Source organism: Zeus faber (assembly GCF_960531495.2).
Source record: "Zeus faber genome assembly, chromosome: 10".
Classification (NCBI taxonomy): Eukaryota; Metazoa; Chordata; class Actinopteri; order Zeiformes; family Zeidae; genus Zeus; species Zeus faber.
Genome location: NC_137199.1, coordinates 11,987,175 through 12,008,786, shown reverse-complemented (window position 1 = coordinate 12,008,786; position 21,612 = coordinate 11,987,175). Strand labels below are relative to the sequence as shown.

Below are 21,612 nucleotides of genomic sequence, written 5' to 3'. Positions count from 1 at the left end.
GGGTCATGTTTACCTTTTTTTTCCCCCCTCGGTCAATTTCTCTTCCTGGTTGCGGTTGGGCTGAAGATGCGTCGGGCGCTCCTCGCGGTGCCGTGTATTTATTTCCAAGCCAGCGCTGCGTCGTGGTCTTACCGTCTCCAAACCGCTCTGCTATGTGGTGACATCGGCACCCGAAGGGCAGCGTTCGTACGCGGCGTTCGAAACAAATTGGATAGAAAACGCCACCGCGGCAAACAAGCGCAGTCGCACGCCACCAAAGGTAAGAAAGAATTGGTTTATTTTCCTCTCCGTTTCGATCCAGACCTCCCACATTCCTGCACCGATCGTGGAGTGATTGCACATACTAGTCATGTTTTCATCTGGATAACGCAAACTTGCCGTGTTTTTCTTCCCTACTGGAAGACTATTGCGACTACAACGTTGGGATGGTTGGGTTTATTGCCAAAATCGAATATCGTGTTATAAATATATATATTAACGATTATTTTATATTTACACACAATTAACACGATGAAGTAAAAAAAAAAAAAGCGCTACTTTTTTTTTTTTTATTGTAATGCAGCCTTTAAGACGTTGAACTATATCGCGATATAGTTGCCCGATACCCGACACCCTAGGCGATCAACGTCGTTATTTGATACCAGCTATTCTCTGGGACTTGGCACTAGGCCTACAATTACTTTAATGCACCCTAAAAGCCAACGTATATCAATATTATGATAACCCAAATCCCAGATGATTTCTAGTCTCATATTGCGATATCGATATCATAGCGATATATTTGACCAGACCTACTTGAGTAAACTATACCTCGCCACCTCGACTGCTACACCATCAAATGTCATTACAGGGGGTAGAGCCGCGCTTTTGGCTGAGGAATCCACGCCTTTGGCCTGTCCTTATCCCCTGAACACAGCCCTACCTGAGAAATAGCTGCAGGTTTGGGGAAGAATATCCTCCAAGGAGCAGAACCATGGCTCTGTTAACCCTGCACAGAAAACCGTCCACCTCCACAGTGAGTATATGTATGTACGGTATGTACTGCTTTACGGTCCTGAAAACACACTGGTCAGCCTACATCATATTTCATGTGTTGTTGTTTACCATCGTACATGTTTACTTCAAATGTCACTGTGCTGCTGTATAGAAATGGATTTGATACGCCTGTAAGAGTCCATTCATGCAAAACCCCATCAGCCCGTCTAAAGAACTATCTTTCCCTGAGGCGATGTAACTGTGAACTGTGGTGATCCTTTAGTGCAGTCTATTAAAACCTTTTTGGCAGAGCCCCCCACTTCGTCCAAAAAGTAGAAATAAAAAATGCTTCATATGCAAACTCATGTGGTCGTGGCTTTTATTGCCTATAGGCAAAAAAAAAAGCAATAAAAATAAGTACAATTTAAAAGTACTTAAAATATATATTAAGTGTCCGAGGAGCCTCCTTTATATTTATTTATTTAAGCTTTCATTTTCTCACTCCCCTTTACTATTCTTCCGTGGCCCACTAGGGGGGCACACCCAACATTTAAATTAGTGGGTGTTGTCACCTCATTCTTGTTCTTTTGATAATGAAGCTGCTTTGCTACAAAGAATGTCGAGCTGGAGGGGAAAATATGCATCCGAAGGAGAAGCCCTATCAAATGGCTATCCAAATTATTTCATCGAAGGCAGCCTGGCCAAACCCCTGCATACATTTTCTTTCCTGGTCAACAAATAGTAACTCCCCCTGGGATTATTAAAGTATTTCTGATTCTGATTCTGATTCTGAAATAGCTGTTTGTGCGCACACACACACACACACACACACACACACACACACATACACAAACACAAACACAATCTTATCGACCTTTGTCTTCTGTCTTGTTCCTTCCGTCACTCGTTCCCTCTTTGATAACAACGTGCTGTAATGATGATTTTAACGCTGTCGTGTTACAGGCCTGAATGCCTCTGCATCGGCCTCGCGTCTCTTCCCCGACAAGTTTTGTGACTGAAAAACCTCACACTCTACACTTCTACCTTATTAACACATTTTCTCTCCTATTACCCTTCCACCCACCCTCCAGTGTTCCTCTTCTGTCCGCTTCTCATCTTCTTTTCCTCCTTTTTTTTTTTTTTTTTTCTCCCCCCTCTCTCTTGACTGTCTGGACATGTCAGTTGCATAACAGGTAATGCTATTGTGGCACGTTTCTTTCCAGTTCAAACCTCAATACTGCACTTATTCTCCTCATCCGCTTTCTGCTGTGCATTCTTTCCATTTTTTGTTTTACTTCTGTCGCTTATTGGAGAGTCATTCAAAGTAGTTTTTTTTTGTTTTTTTTTCATACATTTCCTGTATCTCATTTTCTGTCACACCCTTGCCTCACACACCTCCTTACCAGAGTGCAAATTATACAATGACAATCAAGGTGACAGTGGCTGAGAAACTGTCCCTGTTAAGCATAGTTATGCACGGGGCTTTTTTGTTTCATTCAATTAGAAAATAGAGGAAAATAAATACATCTACAATAAAAACACTCTTTATTTGCTTTGTATGTAAAAAAAATAATAAAAAAACATCGCTCTGATCTGCTGTGGAACTGTGGAAATCCCCCCTGTAATTAAAACCATTCTTAACCACCACCCGAAATAACCAAACCTTGCTTATTGGTTTGTTTTCCAGTCGTGCTAATATGCTGGACAACTGACAAATGTCAGAGTGCGTTGAAATGTATGCAATGAATAAAAGAATCGATTGGCTTTTCATGCCACATAAATATGTGCCTAGATGCAAACACAGATTTTTTTATTTTTCAATCACATTCCCCTCAATTGGTTGTGCATTTGACATTACTGTGTTTATTGTGATTGATGCTTTTTTGGTTCAATCAGAACAGCTTGAACGGTCTATAAAGTTCAGGAAATTGCATTACTTTCCTGTATTGCAGCCTTAAAAACCCCTTTAAACAATATGCCAAATTGAGATTTCCGAAATCACAGGCGATATCTTTTCTCATATTTATCTTGTATTTTTGCCTTCCTTGAAGGATGAAAGGCTCCAATGGAGGGGTAGACTCCAGAAAAGGTATACGTGTTTCCTGCGCTTTTGATAAAAAATACCAATAGCATGTTTGGCAAATAAGAAATTACAAGTTACTTTTCTGTACAGGGAAAGTTTCGCTTTGGTCAAGGGCGCCGTTCTTTTGGTGGAGGAGGGTGAGAGGGAGGGGTCTCCTACGGAGACATCGCCCGACCACGACGCACTTCCGAAGCACGAGGGTGCCACTCCGGATGCACGCCACCGGCACCTGCATGCCATGGTGTCACTGCTCCGGCCAGAGGACACCTTGAAACTGGTAGGGGCTTATTAAATAACACATATGTATTACATTGCTCAACAGCTAGATACTTAGCCCTGTGAGACATCAGTCATATCTAGTACCCTACCCATTTATGGAAATTACGGCTGTCAAGGTCATGACATTTTTGGTAGCCGATTAATTGTCATAACAATTAATTAACAGTATTTGGTAATTAACAATTTAATTGCATTTTCTTTTGTTATTGTAGTGTAAGCCTACGACAGTGTAATAACACCAATCCACCTTATGAAGAAGAGAAATTGAACTACAGACATTGAGCATTGGATCATAAAAATTCACATTAATGAGACAGCTAATTTGCCTCAACCCAAATGATGGAAATGTGACTTTATTAACATTCTTGTTTATTGCAACATTTCTAACATCAGTCGGCTCACATACATTTGATCGGCGATTATGTAATAATTGTGGCAGCTCTAATGTAAACTGATATGTTGTGAGACCTGTTCCTCCACCTGCCAATTCTGTCAGAAATCTCCTTCTTATTGTGCTCTGTCACGCAGGCTGTGCAGTTGGAGTCCTCCAGTCCGGTCCGAGTCAGGTACCTGATCGTGGTTTCCACCCTGAGCAGCAAACACGAGAGCATCCTGCTTGGAGTGGACTTCCCCAACTCAGACAGGTAGAGGTGTGTGTGTGTGTGTGTGTGTGTGTGTGTGTGTGTGTGTGTGTGTGTGTGTGTGTGTGTGTGTTAAGGCCTCACTGAGACCAGTACAAGTGTGTATGTGAATCATCCTGGGAACCTTACATTTATTTTTTGTCTGTCTGAGTATCTGTCTATCTCTGCACTTCATAGCGATCAGTGCACCATCGGCCTGATCATCCCGATATGGAGCGACACTCAGGTCTACCTGGATGGAGATGGGTAAGAGAGAGAGAGCGAGAGTGTGTGTGTGCGTGTCTGTGTGGGCGTGCATGGCGGTTTATGGCTTTAATTACTTTATAATGGTTGCATAACTGATTGGACCAAGTCTCAATCCCTGGATGTGGCGGGGAGCCTGGAGCCTGGTTGAGGTAAGGCCAGTGTTGCGTTGCCTTGGAAACCTGGATTGACACTTTGACTCCTTCATCCTGGAGCGATTAGACAATGTGTTTATTTGGGCTCGCTGGGGATGGGGATGGAATGTCCAAATCAAATATTTATGTATGTATTGGCAGCGCTGGCCTTAAGGGAATAAGGGCTAAATCTGGTAACTGCTCAGCTCTAGATGCAAAACGTGGAGGGGGCGTAGTTTCAAAGGGGGAACTGAAGTGTGTGTGTGTGTGTGTGTGTGTGTGTGTGTGTGTGTGTGTGTGTGTGTGTGTGTGTGTGTGTGTGTGTGTGTGTGTGTGTGTGTGTGTGTGTGTGTGTGTGTGTGTGTGTGTGTGATGTTAGTGTAGAGGAATGGAGCTCACACAGCAAGGCCTGGCTTGATAAGAGGGGCTTTGATCAGCAGCCATATCACATGTCACACACACAGGGAACGGGTATATATATAAATAGTATATCGCTGTGTGAGCGTCTATATTTACTATTCGAAACAATTCAAAATGCTTTGCAAAGGAAATGGAAAACAAACAACAAATGAAATAAAATGTTAAATTTAAACAAATGTAAATGTTGCAGTCAAAAATATATACAAATGAGTGAAAAAAAAATTGATTAATCACTCTCACAAATCTTAACTCAATATACCAAAGATGTGACCTATGTGTCTTTTCTATCCACCCAGAAACTCCTTCTTTGTACTGTGCATTAGGTAATCCTATGACTTAAATCCTATGACTGAGGCCAAAACAGGATTCCCTCATTCCTTCTTCCTGTCACCTCCCCTGTGATTAAACTCAATGAAATAATTTGATATATTCTTTCTTTCGTCTTTTCTTTACCTTTTTTCCTGCCCCTCAGCGGTTTTAGCGTGACCTCATCGGAGGAGACCCGGATCTTCAAGCCAGTTTCTATACAGACCATGTGGTGAGTCATGTGACCGGCCACTTCCACACAACACACCAGGTCTAACGGTCTCTTCCTTTCCCCCACGCCACTATTTATTTATTCACTTCTGTATTTATTGAAGAGAAGTATGGATGAATAACCATTTAAAACCTGATCGTTCTGACCCCAGTTCTGAGGCATAGCTATTATTACTACTATGCACTATACTATTATACTATACTAAACTATTATACATTAAACCACAATAATACTTATTATTATTTACCATATTTATTATTTAGTTCTCGGGGATACATGTAGGGGTGACCCCTCATTTTCAATGATGCCGAGATCCCATACAGATGCCTAGATATTCATAGTGTGGGACGCTTCCAATAGCTGTATCGAGTGAGGGGCTAATCTGAAGTTTGCTATAATCGATTTCCATAGCATATTTTTAGTTTTTTCAGCATTTAACACAAGTTTGAGATTGATAAGTGCCTCTTGAAGAACGTTGAAAGAAAGTTGCAGATTGTCAACAACCAACTGTACAAAGTCAGCCCAACAATATAAGATAGTGTCATCTATGTACGGATGGACACTACAGGTATTCAGAGACCGGACAATATCATTGATGATATCAATTGTGAAAAGGACCGGTCCTAAGATCCAACCTGTGAGAGGCACCTTTTGTTATGGATAAAAATGCAGATTGAACTCTACCCGTTTTCACGCACTACGGTTTATCAGAGAGGTCGTTTTGGAACCATCTATAAGCATCAGGGTCACAGCCAGTACTTAGCTGTCTGTGTACGAGCAGGGAATGATAAACTGTATGAAAGGCTTTTGATAGGTCGATGAACAGAGCAGGACAATGTTTCTTTTTAGCCACCGCTGTCACAATATCATTTCAAAAGAAAGATGTTGCAGAGATGGTGCTGTAGTTAGCCCTGAAACCAGATTGGTTAGAGCTCAACACGCAATACCTGGCCAGAAAAGTCTTGACTTGATGGTTTTCTATTGATTCAAGTATTTTAGACAGACAGGACAATTTAGAGATGGGAAGATCACTATTATCTCCTCCTTTATGTGGTGGAGTAACGTTCAAGATTCAAGAGGTTTATTCGTCACATACATATACATACTTTCATACATATATGCAGTGAAATGTCAATGCAACGCACCCGGTGATTACACACAATATGTCCTAGACTGAACATGTGAGTCAACTTTGAGCAACTTTCCACACTTTGGGAATTATACCTGATGAAATTGATAAATTAAAAAAATGTGTTACATATTCACAAGTCATCAAGGCAGAGAGATGGAGAAAGAAAGGGTCCAGACTTCCTTCTGCAGTGGCACGGTGAAGGAAGGAGGAGTCAGCCATTTATTTTATTTCTTTATTTTTGTTTATTATTTTTGTAATGATTGCAATTTTTTTGCAAAGTACCATATAAATATAGTATAAATGTATATTTGCACTTAAAGTGAAAGAGTCTTTCATTTGAAGTTTGAACTGGACATTTCCATGTTAGTTATATGTTGTGACCTAAAACTCAGTGAGAGTTAAAGGTTGAATTATACTGAAACTTGGTGACAATCCCATATTCTATTTTATTGGAACTCAGTGACAGTTTCATTTTTGTTCTATACTGTATAATGAACAATAATAAACAGTGTCAAAATCAGCAATCTCGCTATTGTGGTAACTGAAAATTGCAGTGTAGTCCGTATGTGCGGCTGTCCAATCACATGAGCGTGATCAGATCACGCATTGTATTTGTCATCAACGTACGGCAGATCAGAAATCGGAATCAGCAGCTAAGACCTAAAAAAAAATCAGAAATAGGACTCAGCTAAGAAAATTCCAATCGGCGCATCTGTAGTTGGTAAACATGTTCGGTAACTTTACAAGATGATCTATTCCAAGGGATATAGTAGGGTATGTCCTAATGAGATTCATTTGTATGTAGTTAGCCATAGTATCTTGCATACGATGTGATGAGCCTCATTACCAGACGGCTACAGTGTGAATAACTGATGGAGTCATTTAGCTGCAGTAACTCAAACACCACAGAGACTCCCTGGTACAACATTGTGGTACTCAAAATATTTTCCCAAGGTTGGCAGGTCTGCGGTTTGTCAGGAAAACGCACGTGAGAATTGACACCAGAAATTATGTGATAACATTACCATACCACTATCAATATATATACATATATTTAAAGTAGCACTATGTAACTTTTGGGGTTTGGCGCCCCTACAGTTTCTGAGTGCAATTGCATTTTTACACCACTATCGTAGAACTCGGTCTGGTGTCCGCAAATAATTTATTTTTACCGCTATTTATCACGTCTTTCCAGCGGTTGGCACAGGCGAGCGCAGCGGCATTTCGTTCGGCCAGGTCATCTCCGGTACATTGTGGAGTTTGGCTACATCTCATGATGTGTTCATGGTTTGGGATTCGCCACACACACTTGCATCAGAAGTTGTTATTTTCCATTTCTTCATGGGCACCTTGCAGCGTCCTTTGCTGACCTGCAGGCAGCTCAGTGTTTTCGAGACAGGGCAAGGTTGATCTTGGCCGGTAGCGGGGCATTCGTCTGGAGTGATGCCTCTCTCCATCCATTGGGTTGTCTGGCTGCCAAGGCTGTTCCACTGGTTCTGCCATTCAGTAATCCTGGCATCAGTGTCCAGTACTTCACTGGAGTCTAGGAAACTGCTCTGGGAGCTGAGCTGTTCTGGGGCAGCAGAGTGCTCATGTAGTGAATGCCAGCTGTCATTGGTCTGCTTTCTGCGCTCAGCTTTTGTGATGATTGCTCTACGGATGTCAGGGGAGCAATGCCAGAGAGGGCATTAAGGCAGTGTACGGGGGTTGTTTTGATGCACCCAGTAACTATCCTGCAGGTCTCGTGAGGATAGGGTCTAGTTTATGTGCATGGCACGATCTGCTCCATGCTGGGCAGGCATATTCAGTGGTGGAAAAGCACAAGGCTAGTGCCGATATACGCAGTGTACTTGGGTGAGCCACCCACTTTGAGTTTGTTAGTTGTCATAGAAGGCTGTTCCTGGAGGAGACCTTGGTTCTCGTCTTTGGGTGTGCCTTGTAACTGAGGGTACGATTTAAAGTTACTCCCAGATAGACTGGGTGCTGGTGGTTTTCGACCTTTTTACCGTCCCAGGTTACATCAAGCTCACGTTTGCTCTCTCTGTTTATGAGGTGGAAGCTGCAGATTTGGGTTTTCCCAGGATTTGGCCATAGGTGTTTTTCCAGATAGTATGCTGACATATCTGAGAGGCCTCGTTCTAAGGTTGACTCAATTTCTGGGAAGTTATGCTGCTGCGTTGCCATGGTTAGGTCATCTGCGTAGATAAACCTGTTGCATCCTTCCGGTAGGGGCTGGTCATTGGTGTAGACATTGAAGAGGAGAGGGGCCAAGACACTGCCCTGTGGCAGCCCGTTGGTCTGGTGGAACCATCTGCTTTTCCTATTGTTAAATGTGATGTAGAACATCCGGTTGTTCAGAAGACATCTAATAACGTTACATGGTTTGGCGTCAGCTCTCATGTCAAAGAGTTTTTTGATCAGCAGCCTGTGTTGGACGGTATCATAAGCTATTGACAAATCAACAAAGACAATGCCAGTTATAAGCTTCTTCTGATAGCCGTCTTTGATGTATTGGGTGAGGTTTAGCAGTTGGCCTGTGCATGATTTTCCAGATCTGAATCCAGCTTGATCTTTGATTAGCTTAGCGTCTATCTGAGGGGATAGTCAGCTAAGGAGTAGTCCCTGGAATAGCTTATAGGTGATACATAGTAGGGAGATGGGCTGGTAGCTTTTGGAGAGGTTGGGATCTTTTCCAGGTTTTTACTAGAGCAATGATAATAGTTTTCCTCCAGATAGTTGGAATGCGCTGGGTCTGGAGGCATGTGTTGTGCATGTTCATAAGCCATTGTTTAGCGACTGGGCCTAGGTGAGTATTCATTTCAGTCAGTATGTTATCAGGACCCACAGCTTTTCCCAGCTTCATGGTGCCAAGTCCTGCTTCAAACTCCTCCAAGGTGAAGGGCTTGGTTAGTATGGACATGTTCAGCTGATTGCCCGGAATGATTGTGGAATGATGTTTTCCTTGAGCCCTGTGCCTTTCTGCATGTCTCCCGTTGGCCAACAGTTGGCCCCCGACCTGATTTGGTGTTGTCGGATATAGTAGGTGGTGTGGTCTTATCACAGTTTCCAAATGGTGGACCAGGCTTTTTAACTGTTCTGGGTCAGGTTGATGTTCTCTGAAAGATCCTGTCAGGCTTTCCGCCTCTCCTTCCCCAGGGATTCCATGAGTCCATCACCAAGCTCGCTAGTGGTGTCTCAAAACGGGTAATTTCCGAACTCTTTCATTGCACTCCAGCAGCTGCAATGATTCCTCTGGCAGGCCAGCAATGTACTGTCATCGACATCCATGAGGGATGTGAGCATGAGCAGTCTACTTTACAGCCTGTACAAACATGGTATAGATGTCAGGTATGGGTTCAATGTCTAATAGTGCTTTTTCCATCCCTTCATTTTACTCAGCCCATTTGGCCTTCTTGAGGTTGAGGTGGCATCAAAAAGGGACTTCCAACTTTGTTATGGCAGGCTTGATCGTAACTGAGCGTGTTTGATATTGTGACTTGGGGAGCGGGTTCAACAATGCTATCTCACATAAGTGCGCTGGTCTCCGGCTCACGAAACACAGGTCAGGATTGTAGCTTCTTCTCCAGCGGCAGCTGTTGAAGGACTTAGGGAGTTTAGCATTGTGAATGAACTCCAGCTGCATGCATGTGTTTTCCATCCAGCTTTCGACTAGTTCACTATTGCAGTTGGTAGAAACATAGCCCCACATTGTGTGACGGGAATTCAAATATCCGATCACAACAGCATACTTCTTCCTGCACTTACGTGGTAGGTCAGGCCATCCAATCTCAGCTACCAGTTTCATACTTGACTGTCGTTGACGGTCGGTGGTTGCAGAATTGGCTACTTCAGTCAGTCACTAGTACAGTTTCTGTCATCAGCATATCTAGTACCTACACCAGTAGGAGGGGGTCGATCCCTGCCCTCTACCCATGGCTCCCCCAGACGTGGGGAAAGAGGCTCCGGGGTAGCCATGGACTGAGTGCTCGCTGAAGCGGTTTGTAACATAGACTGTTACTGAAACGTGACCAATAAGGGTTCAAATTTGTCCAATAAAATAAATTATTTTCAGATACCGGACCAAGTTTTACGATGATGGTGTAAAAGTGCAATTGCACTCAAACTGTAGTATTTGGGTGCCAAATCCCAAATACCAAAAGTTACATAGTGCTGCTTTAAGGTTCAAAAAAACATTACATTGTGTTGCTTTAACATCCATATATCCATAGTCATATACTTTTTAAAATATATCCATATACTTTTTCTTTATATATCATGTACAATACCTTATTGAATAAGAGATTATTTTTTATATCATAAGCGATGAGACATGATACATTTTGTTAAAATCTGTCTTTTAAAAAGTCTTTAAAAGTCCTCTGCCCCTGACACCCAGGAAGACACACTAAAACCGTTTGTGCTCCATCTGATATCTATACTTTACAAAAATATATAAATATTGAGCGCAAGTTTTGACACAACAAAATCTGATCTGGGCAATAAATTGGAAGTTAACTTGAAAAAAAAAAAAACCTGCAATCTGAACATACAGGGACATAACCACATTTATTTTTAAATCAGTTCCACCCGCTCTTCATAATCTCTGCAACCTTTTCCATTTCAACAGCCTGTACTGTACTGTGTTGCACTCTGACCTCTCACTCTCCCTCTCGCTCGCCCAGGTCGGTGCTGCAGTCGCTGCATGGCTGCTGTGAGCGCGCGGTCCAGGGGGCGGTGATCCCAGGGTGCGGCCTGGACTGGGCCCAGCACTACCAGTGCTGCATGGAGTCGGACCGCATCTGCCTCAACGAGTGGGAGGCCATGAACGACCTGGAGTCCGTGCGCAAGGACAGCGACGGCCAGAGGTGTGTGTGTGTGTGTGTGTGTGTGTGTGTGTGTGTGTGTGTGTGTGTGTGTGTGTGTGTGTGTGTGTGTGTGTGTGTGTGTGTGTGTGTGTGTGTGTGTGTGTGTGTGTGTGTGTGTGTGACTATTTTTTTGGTTGGGTCCTCACTAACCAGGTGTATTTACTCAGATCTCACGTTGATACCGGTACAAGTATGTGTGTGGGTTTGACGATACTTGTGAAGACCGGTCTCCAAATAGAAGTGCACCAGGAACATGGGCCTCACTAACCAGATGTATTTACACCTCACTTTGATACCAGTACTAAAATGTGTATATTTATTTTTATTTTTTCTAACTAATTTCTCTCCGCTTTCACGCTTTCCCGTCTCCGCAACATTGTGTGAGCAGCACGCTGGAGAGAACCTCAAAGGAGGCGCAAATCAAGGAGCACCTGAGGGACATTATGAGGACCGAGGACCTGGACAGCCTGACGTCTAAAAGTGTAAGGCAGAGAAAAACAATAGAATGGCTTGGTCTGGATCTGGATTGGAATGGTTCTGACATGGTTTTCCTCCCGCTTCCTGGTTAGGTCCGTTCCTCGCTGGAGTCCAGGCTGGGCGCGGACATGAGGCCCTACAAGGAGTATATCGACAATGAGATGATGGTCACCTTCGCTCAGATGGACAAACCCTCCAAGATATTTGACTACCTGTACCTGGTGAGTGGGCGGCGCCACGGCAGCATGCTTTAGAATAGAGGGAAAAGATCGATGGACTTCTCCGACATACCATTCACTGGACATACCCTTGATTGGGGCATACTAAATCCTAAATAGTATGTTAGTATGCCAGTCCGGACACCCTTTCATATTCAGGGGTGTGGACTTGGAAGCCGACAAGGCCTGGGTGATATTGGTTGTGTATTGTTTGTCTTTCAGTGATACATTGTCATTATTTTGATCTAAAATATTTATAAAACTTAAAAAGTATTAAAAAAAAAAAAAAAAAACTATAGAAGAATAAACCTTAAATGAAATGGCAACAAACCTCAAAATGAACAATAAGCATACAATGAAGAGTAAATTATTTCTTGTGAATGACTTTGGAAGCTGCACCCTTTCCCATAGGGGTTTGAACATAAAAGCAAATATTGTGATATGCACCAATATCTGTTTCAAATTCTGATTGTGGTGAAGAATGTTTTGGATCGTCTCACACCCTCCCTACTGCCACGGCTACAAAGTACTTTCTCTGTTGTTGTGCTGGCAGTTGTTGCTCAAGCCTTGGCCGGAGGAAACCGTAGGAAATGTGCTGGGGATGAGCCGCGGTCACGTGACTCTCACTTCCCCTTTGTGAGCATTGCACGGTCACTGTGATATGGTGGAAGCCATTCCTCTCCTCCTCAAGTCTCTCTGTTTCTGTCTTATCTGGTTTCCAGGGCTCAGAGTGGAACGCTGCGAACTTTGAGGAGCTGCAGAAAAACAAGTCGGTCATTTTTTTATCAAAGGATTCCGGGCATGATTTTGTGCACCCAGCGTGTCTTAATTATTTTGCTTCTTAATGGGGGCCCCCGAGTATTTATTTTACTTATTTGGTTGTTGTTTATTTTTTCCAGTGTGGGATACATCCTGAACGTGACGAGAGAGATCGACAACTTCTTCCCTGAGTCGTTCAGCTACATGAATATCAGAGTGTACGACGTGGAGGCCACCGACCTGCTGCAGCACTGGACCGACACATACAACTTCATCAACACCGCCAGGTGAACCCGGGCATCCTTCTTCCCGGAAGCTTAGGGCACGGGGCTTTTAAGTTCCTTTTTCCGATTGGCTGCAACCAAAACCTGTTTGTTTTTTTCCTTCTTCTTTTTTGCACTGAAATTGCAAAAAGTGGAAGTCACTTTTCTTTTTTTTAACTGCTACAATTTAATAAAGTCCTATGATTATACACATTCTGCATATCACAAAAACAACTCTTCAAATCTTTTAGAAATCCCCTTTATTTATTTTTTTAAGTTAAAGAACCACGGGCTCAAACTTACAAAAAATGAAAATACTCTACACTTTTACTTGGGTTCCAGTAATACGTTTATAAAATAAACCTTAAATTCCAAATAAAGGTCTGTGGATTTGGCCATTGAACATGGAATATCTTGACAGCCTTGTGAAATTGCAAGCTGTCGCAAATATCGCAGAGATTGGTGGTATTTGCAATAATTACTGCGACTGACATTTTCTGTCCTGGTAATCGAGCTGGTTCTACCTTTTGCCTTTTCGCCTGTCTCATCATGCCCCGTATTTCAAACTACATCCGTCTCCATGTTTCCGCCGCAGGAAGAGCGGCCAGGCAGTGCTGGTGCACTGCAAGATGGGCGTGTCGCGCTCGGCGTCCACGGTGATGGCCTACGCCATGAAGCAGCAGCGCTGGCCACTGGACATGGCGCTGGCCTACGTCCGCGACCGCAGGGCCATCGCCAAACCCAACCAGGGCTTCATGAAGCAGCTGCACACCTACAACGGCATCCTCAACGCCAGGTGGGACAGCACTTCAAAGTGGAATTTCCTACAATATTTTCTCATTAACTATTGACCTTGGGCTAGTGATTCGTAGAAATTTAAGTCTGTATATACGAAAATGTGTTAGCCTCCTTCCAGATTTTTTTTGCATGTTTGTCACACTTAAGTGTTTCAGATCAAAACTAATTTAAATATTAGACAAAGACAACACAAAATGCAGTTTTTAAATGAAGGTGTTTATTGTTGTGGGGGGAAAAAAATCCAAACCTACATGGCCCTGTGTGGAAAAAGTGATTCCCCCCCTAACCCTAATAACTGGTTGGGCCACCCTTAGCAGCAACAACTGCAATCAAGCATTTGCGATAATTGGCAATGAGTCTTTTACAGCACTGTGGAGGAATTTTGGCCCACTCATCTTTGCAGAATTGTTGTAATTCAGCCATATTGGAGGGTTTTCGAGCAAGAACCGCCTTTTTAAGGTCATGCCACAGCATCTCAATCGGATTCAGGTCAGGACTTTGACTAGGCCACTCCAAAGTCTTCATCTAGTTTTTCTTAGGCCATTTAGAGGTGGACTTGCTGGTGTGTTTTGGATCATTGTCCTGCTGCAGAACCAAAGTGCGCTTGAGCTTGAGGTCACGAACAGATGGCCGGACATTCTCCTTCAGGATTTTTTGGTAGACAGTAGAATTCATGGTTCCATTTACCACAGCAAGTCTTCCAGGTCCTGAAGCAGCAAAACAGCCCCAGACCATCACACTACCACCACTATATTTTACTGTTTGTATGATGTTCCTTTTCTGAAATGCTGCGTTACTTTTAGGCCAGATGTAATGGGACACACACCTTCCAAAAAGTTCAACTTTTGTCTCGTCAGTCCACAGGTGTATTTTCCCAAAAGTCTTGGATCATCAGGATGTTTTCTGGCAAAACTGAGACGAGCCTCTATGTTCTTTTTGCTCAGCAGTGGTTTTCGTCTTGGAACTCTGCCATGCAGGCCATTTTTGCCCAGTCTCTTTCTTATGCTGGAGTCCCAAAGCTTTAGAAATGGCTTTATAACCTTTTACAGCCTGATAGATCTCAATGACTTTGTTAACTGCATGATGTCTAGCTTTTGAGGATCTTTTGGAATACTTCACGTTGTCAGGCAGGTCCTAGTTAAGTGTTTTCTTGATTGAGAACAGGCGTGGCAGTAATCAGGCCTGGGTGTGGCTGGAGAAATTGAACTCAGCTTTCCAAAGATGTGATAAACCACAGTTAACTTATGTTTTAACAGGGGGACAATCACTTTTTCACACAGGGCCATGTAGGTTTGGATTCCCCCCCTCAATAATAAACACCTTCAATTTAAAAACTGCATTTTGTGTTTACTTGTGTTATCTTTGTATAATATGTAAATGTGTTTGATGATCTGAAACGTTTAAGAGTGACAAACATGCCAAAAAATAAGAAATCAGGAAGAAAATGTGTGTGTGTGTGTGTGTGTGTGTGTGTGTGTGTGTGTGTGTGTGTGTGTGTGTGTGTGTGTGTGTGTGTGTGTGTGTGTGTGTGTGTGTGTGTGTGTGTGTGTATATGATTTAAAACCGAGGCTTTTAAAATATATCTTTTTGACACTCACATTCACCACCTTTCCCTGTAGAAATGACAGCGGTTTCCCCTTTCTATGTTCTCAAGGAGACTAGCGTCTGAACTCTGTCCACTCCTCATTGCAGTCAGCAGCGCCACAGCGCCCTCTGGCGGCGCAAGTCGAGAGAGCAGCGACAGGCGTCGATACACAAGGCGGAGGACGAAGGAGAAAGCGAGGAGCAGCAGGAGGATGAAGATGAGGATGAGGGGCTGGAGGAAGGAGACGAAGTGGACAGTGTAGAGGAAACAGACGAAGAGGTTGCTCTCGAAGTAAAAAATAGATTTCTTATCTGTGGGCAAATTATTTTTTATTTTTTATTTTTTATTTTTTTTTCAGTTTTCACCAAGTTTCTCACTGTTTTCTTCTTCCGTCATTTTTTTCAGGTATTTGAAGCCCCCGGCCGAGAGTCTGGGACCGGCCAGGAAGCTCCAGCAGAGGATGCGGCGGCTCCCAATCCCATCATCACTGTGCAGGAGTTGGACAAAGTGAGACGGCCACTATTTATGACCTCTTTCTGTCATATTCTGCCAGAGCTGAGCTGTGTACGAAACAGGATGCTCAGCGAAAATGACTGTGACAGTCGACCCGGCCAAAGCACTGACATTCATTTCATTTGGTTTGAAATACCACTCTCATGAAAGCCCTTGTGACCTCCAATTTTATTATTTATTTATTTATTTTTGCAAATCTGTGGAGGAAAGTCAAAGATCTGTCATCAGGACGAGCTTGCTTTAGTCTTTCACATGGAAAGAAGCAAGAACGTCAGTGCTTCCCTGTTCTTTTGGGTTCAATCTTTTATACTCAGACAGGAGTAGCCAGTTCTGCCCAGACACAGTCTGGTTGACCCTGAGCAAAAAGGAAGTAAAGACCAGACACTTCTGTATATTTTTGATCAGTTGATCAAGCTAACGAACCCCATGATTAAGTGACCAGATATGGTCATCATTATTTTCTTCCACTCAATTTTTAATGAGTTATATCCCTTAATAATTCCCTTTTCTTTTCTTGTAAGCACGTCTACCAAATCTCTCCTTCCCGACTTCTCCACATCTCTCTCTCTATCTCTTCCTCTCTCTCTCTGTCTCCCAGATGAGCCTGAACCGCAGCCGCAGGATGAACCTCTTCTCCCTCATGCAGTCCATCAGCGAGCTGGACGACGACGACAAAGGAAACAGCCAGGTACGCCAAGGGTGGAACGGCAGGAAGCGAGGGCGGGACGTGCAGTTGACGAAGCCCCCTTTTTAATTTTCACCTCCTTGTCCCACCGCGCATTTCCACAGAACGTAGCGTCTGAACTTCTCAATTATTGCATCATGGAGTGTATTTCAAATAGGGTGATTCTTGAGGCTGTGGGTTCTTGCGCCCTCTTTTCTCGTCCTTTCTCTCCTTATACAGTTTGTTATCTTACGAAATAAAAAATAAATAAAAACGAAAGCAATGTACCTTTTTTTTACTCGTTCCACAAAACGTAGTGTTTGAACTTATTTGTTTGAATTTATTGCATTGTGGACTGTTTACATTAAGATTATTTGCTTTCATTTTAAATGATTTTCAGCGACATTGGATTTTGTCAGGATGAATTACTATATAAAAAAAGCTATTTGATAAAATACTAAAGCAACATTCATTCCCTTTTGTAAATGTACTTAATTTATTTTAAATCCATTCCCATTTCCTTATATGGTATCTTAATTTGCATACTAAATAATAAACTCTATTAAACCATTTCCTGTGGTTGTTGAATTCTGTTGGGGGGGGCGTTTACTATATTATTTTTGTTTATTTTTGTATAATTTGGTTACACAATTATTTGTGAAATCTCTCCTTTTTGAAAATCCTCTTGCCTTCCTAGTTCCCCCGCAGCCCGAAGCGGTCCCCGGCGCAACGCAGGCGGAGCCAGGGCCGTCGGTGCCTGGTCCCGCAGAGAGCCTGTGTGGACGTTTCCCCCGAACCCCGCGGCCAAGCAGAGAACAGGAAGCAGGATGTGGACGATGGAGGGAAGAAAACAGAGGGACTGGCAGAGAGCGAGAGGACTCAGTAAAGGAGGGGGGGAGATAAGACACTCCCAAGTGGAACTATTTTTAGGGAGATGTTTGGTTTTTTTTTGTTTCGTGTTATGGGTCAAAAAATGCCAAGATATTTATATAATGTGTAACTTGCCTTTATATCCTAAATTATTTTGGAATGTCAGGTTTTTTTTTTTTCCAAGTATTTTTTTCAGGTCTTTCCTTAGAATGCAGAACTATTATTTTTACCCCACTTCAGAATTAGTCCATGCAGTATTGGGATAACAAGTCAGTATCACCACCATTATAGTTCTGTCTGGTTACCATTGTTTTTTGTGCATTTGTGTCCGTCTTCTCGATAACTTTCTCCATACTCTACAACACGACCTGGGAATTCAAGTCTATGCATATACTGTGTATTTCTTTTTTTTCTTTTTTTGCAAAAGTTTAAATTTGAAGGTGTAAGATGCGCAACTTTTATTTAAGATGACCAAACTGGGCCAAACCAACTATTATACCAACTATTTTAAAATCCAAGCCAACAAAGTGGTTAGTATTTTGTTTTATTAATCAGTGTGATGTTGACATTGTTATGTACTTTATTTTAATGTCACAAGTTATTCTTTATAGGGTATGCTGTGTAAGTGCCTTAAACGGTCATTTTGAATTGTGATACTGCTCTGACCAATAGGTTGTTCAGATGTGTGTTTACTATAAGATGGTGACTTTTCATACAGCTCTGGTATGTATGTTGTACTATTTCTTACTTGGTGGGATTGTTAGTATGTACTCAACTTTCCGGTGTGTGTGCGTGTGTGTGCGTGCGTGTGTGTGTGCGTGCGCGTGTGTGCGCGAACACACAGGTCCTCCTCACTTAACAACCTACCTGTTTAACAACCGTCTCTGACCAGTCGGTATTGTGCGCTGCGTACAATTTTGCGCCTTAATGTACGCAGCGTGGCGCCTCAGTGTCAAGCATCTCATCTTGCATCACCCTTTCTCAGTCTCATTCCCTCAGTTTGTCAGTATTCCCTACACTAGCGTTTGCAATCGCCACGCCCCCTTACCGTGAAATAAAGCAAGTCCTCACTTAACGACCTGGTCGTAGGAACGGAAATCGATGGTTAAGTAAGGAGTACCTGTACACACACAATGCCTATGGAATATTCAGAATGTGTCCTGGCATGTGTCTTATTGAAGTTATAAGGCATCATGGTCTATCATGTTTGCCTAGTATTGTTAGTTCTATCATTCCTATTCATCCAGTTTGTGAAAGCTAAAGTTTGTATTTTCCATTCTTGGCATGCTAATCATACAACATTATCACCATGCACTTTAGAATTTCACACCACAAACACCATTTCCGCTGCCTGAGCCACAATACTTTGTAATCTTGCATTCATACCAAATTCATGTGACTGTGTATGAGTTTCCATCACAGGTCAAATATTTTACAATTTCCACCCACACTAGTTTATAACTATTGATGTTAAGTAAACAAATAAATGATTAAACCGAATGCAACTTTGGTTTCCTTACTCAATAAAAACCAGTAGGGTAACAGACAAATCTTTATTGAGACAATCAATTGATATTCACAGGACGCAGGGTGGAGCCATGACTCAGGTTCCGATGTATTTCCTCCTGGGTTCGCTGAGGGTGATCCCGCCCTCTTTCATTGCCGTTCTAAAAGACTGGACCTACAGGAAACAGGAGGTAGACAGGTTCATTCTGGCATTACAAAATGAAAAGGACTTTCAAGTACTTTAAGCACTATATCTTTTTCCATTTTTCAAGGACTATCAAGCAAAACAAATATAAAACAAATTTTAATGTGATCTTTATTCATTAAAATATAATATATTCTTAGTCTCATTGTCTATTATATTAGTTTATTACTAATTCCATTGTCATCTACTACTTTAAGTGTATTTCCAACAATGCTGGATTTGATTTCCATTTCCCTGGCATCTATTTCGTAAAATTATGGAAATTGTATTATGTCACGATTTGAATAACAAAACTAGGTGGAATATCACAGGTTTTCAATGATCTTTTGAAGGTATTCCAATACTTAAAAGTTTCCAATGTGTTGTGTTTTTTTCAAGGATTGTTCAAGCAAAAAATTGGCTATTTTCAAGGTATTCCAGCACTTATATTTCTGAGTACAAAATCCAAGCACCTCAAGAACCTGGTAAGAAACCTGTGTAACAGAAGCCACACTACAGGTGATAACACTTCCACTCTCGTAGCTCTCACCGCGTCTGAGCGATACTTCCAGGGAATGGACTGGTACACCATCCTGGTGATGCCCGCCTGGCCACACCGCTGCGCCATTACTTCGCCCACAGCCTGACACGCCGCCACGCAGCTCAGAGATGCCAGCTCGCGTTTCACAGCCCACTCCTGGGTGGAACAGGACAGCACCGGTACGGGAGAGTGGCAGGAGAATACCTCTGCAGTCACATGGTGCTGGGTGCGCGTGAACACCAACCTGACAAAACGATGGACACAGGAGGAAGGTTGATTTCAACAGGGGACGTACGGGCAGCAGTGGAAAGTAACTAAGTAAAAATAATTTCTTAAATGTACTCAGGTACACTATTTAGGTAAAGTATTATCCGTTTGAGACTTTCTATTTTCACTTCATCACATTTCAAAGCAAATATTTATAAATATTTACTTTACATGACTACATTTTGAAAAAGCCCTGTTTCTTTCAGAAATAATGTAAGTAGATCTTCATTGATAAAGTACTTTTTTAAACATACCGTTACAAAAACCGGAGCGAACATGAAAAATAAAATAATGTACAATAAAATAAAAATAAATGACAGAAGTACAAACACACAAATTCAAATGTAAACAAAGATATCTGGATTAATATTTGTAAGTGACTATGGCTCCACACATACTGTTTTTCTTGTATAATTTAATTGTGGTAAGTATGAGCAATTATCTGCAGAAAAGAAAATAGCCAGGGTACTGGATATGACAAGTACTTTTTCTACTTGCCATACACTTAGGAGCAAGTACTTCTATACTTTTACTTCAGCAGAAATGTCAATGTGGTACTTTAACTCTTACTAGAGTCATTTTGTGTCAGGGCATTTGTACTTCTTCCACCCTGAATACAGCCGTGGGTGAGAATGAATAGCAATGGTGTACACAACACACCTGTGGTAAAATTCTCTGTGGGGCCACGTTGTCGTCCACCCTCTCTCCTTAACTGCCAGAGCCATTTGTTCAAGGTTGCGTGGGTTGCGGTTGACAAAAGTCGGGCTGACAGCTTCATTGTCGTTGACACTGGGCTTGGGTTGTGTCGCTGCCTGGCTGAAATAGCGAGCTGGGGGCAAATCAACATTAAATAGATTGTCATATAGGAATGCTTTGCACATCCCAGCCCTAGCAATAAATGTTATATTATGACAAATTTAACAAGTAGTGGTCTCGCCGGGTAGAAATGAATCTAAAAATGTATTTTAATTATTTTCTTCAAACTTCATTGATTCAGAACCTCCTGTACGAGAGAGGCTTGGACAAGAGAGCGGATGACAGTTTTACCGAATACACAGAAGACCTAACACTACGATAAAAAAAACAACATTGATACTTTGAAAACGCAGAAAGATACAGAAACTGAATTAAAAAAATTAAATAGTAATTAAAGAAAAACATTGAATGTTTTTCTAGATAAGTAACATTACCCGATAGGGTCGCAGAAGCGATTTGTCGGCATCGTTGTACTTGACCCAACAGCCGTCGTATATTTCGACTTATGTCTCCCCTCAGCGCCATTGTTGACCTGCTATGTCTTCTTATGGGTGTATACGGACATATGAAAAACAGCTTCAGATGATGGTGTCTAAATAAACACAATCTCAGTAAAAAAACACACCGATCTAGTTCGAAACCGACGCTCACTGCTACGTGTGTAGCGCCATCTTTGACATTCGGACAACATCCGGTTAAGACGGTGCAACTCTGCCAACACAGATCAGCGATGAATGGTTCCGCTCATAAACCAGGAAAAAAAAAATATATGGCAATTTTATTTATTTATTTATCCCACCATTTAACTAAATACACGTAAAATAATCTGGTATATTCATACAATAAACAAGTGGTGAAATAGTGATTATTTGCTTGCGTTTTAAAAAGAATATGCATCACA

General features: G+C 42.2%; 2 protein-coding genes across 6 annotated transcripts; one reads left to right on the top strand and one right to left on the bottom strand.

Annotated features, from left to right (window-relative positions):
• The first annotated feature begins 60 nt into the window (after positions 1-60).
• On the top strand, positions 61-17,484 carry LOC307235676 (protein phosphatase Slingshot homolog 3). Of its 5 annotated transcripts, none has more exons than XM_080007836.1 (17): positions 61-259; positions 917-1,015; positions 3,027-3,064; positions 3,149-3,335; positions 3,866-3,981; positions 4,156-4,224; positions 5,248-5,313; positions 11,128-11,310; positions 11,699-11,792; positions 11,880-12,008; positions 12,728-12,774; positions 12,905-13,051; positions 13,623-13,823; positions 15,518-15,701; positions 15,816-15,917; positions 16,522-16,611; positions 17,285-17,484. In XM_080007836.1, exons 2-17 carry the CDS (start codon positions 974-976, stop codon positions 17,471-17,473), a joined length of 1,884 nt encoding a protein of 627 aa, XP_079863962.1. In that variant the 5' UTR covers positions 61-259; positions 917-973; the 3' UTR covers positions 17,474-17,484. The 5 variants fall into 5 exon arrangements, 4 of the variants coding, with proteins under 4 accessions (XP_079863962.1, XP_079863963.1, XP_079863961.1 ...); XM_080007837.1 differs by having other exon boundaries at positions 851-1,015; positions 15,518-15,689; XM_080007835.1 differs by having other exon boundaries at positions 851-1,015.
• Positions 17,485-18,925: 1,441 nt separating this feature from the next.
• mrpl18 (mitochondrial ribosomal protein L18) lies at positions 18,926-21,381 on the bottom strand. Its single transcript, XM_080007839.1, has 4 exons — positions 21,146-21,381; positions 20,616-20,784; positions 19,698-19,932; positions 18,926-19,138 (listed from the first exon to the last, which is right to left on the bottom strand). The coding sequence occupies exons 1-4, from the start codon at positions 21,234-21,236 to the stop codon at positions 19,061-19,063; spliced, it is 573 nt and encodes a 190-aa protein (XP_079863965.1). The 5' UTR covers positions 21,237-21,381; the 3' UTR covers positions 18,926-19,060.
• Positions 21,382-21,612: the final 231 nt, after the last annotated feature.

Coding starts and splice junctions, on each gene's coding strand:
- mrpl18 (XM_080007839.1), bottom strand. CDS start 21,236: ATGGCGCTGAGGGGAGACATAAGTCGAAATATACGACGGCTGTTGGGT. Junction 20,785..21,145: donor CGCTTCTGCGACCCTATCGG/GTAATGTTACTT, acceptor ATTTGCCCCCAG/CTCGCTATTTCAGCCAGGCA. Junction 19,933..20,615: donor CACAGAGAATTTTACCACAG/GTGTGTTGTGTA, acceptor TCGTTTTGTCAG/GTTGGTGTTCACGCGCACCC.
- LOC307235676 (XM_080007836.1), top strand. CDS start 974: ATGGCTCTGTTAACCCTGCACAGAAAACCGTCCACCTCCACA. Junction 11,793..11,879: donor ACAGCCTGACGTCTAAAAGT/GTAAGGCAGAGA, acceptor CTTCCTGGTTAG/GTCCGTTCCTCGCTGGAGTC. Junction 12,009..12,727: donor TATTTGACTACCTGTACCTG/GTGAGTGGGCGG, acceptor TCTGGTTTCCAG/GGCTCAGAGTGGAACGCTGC.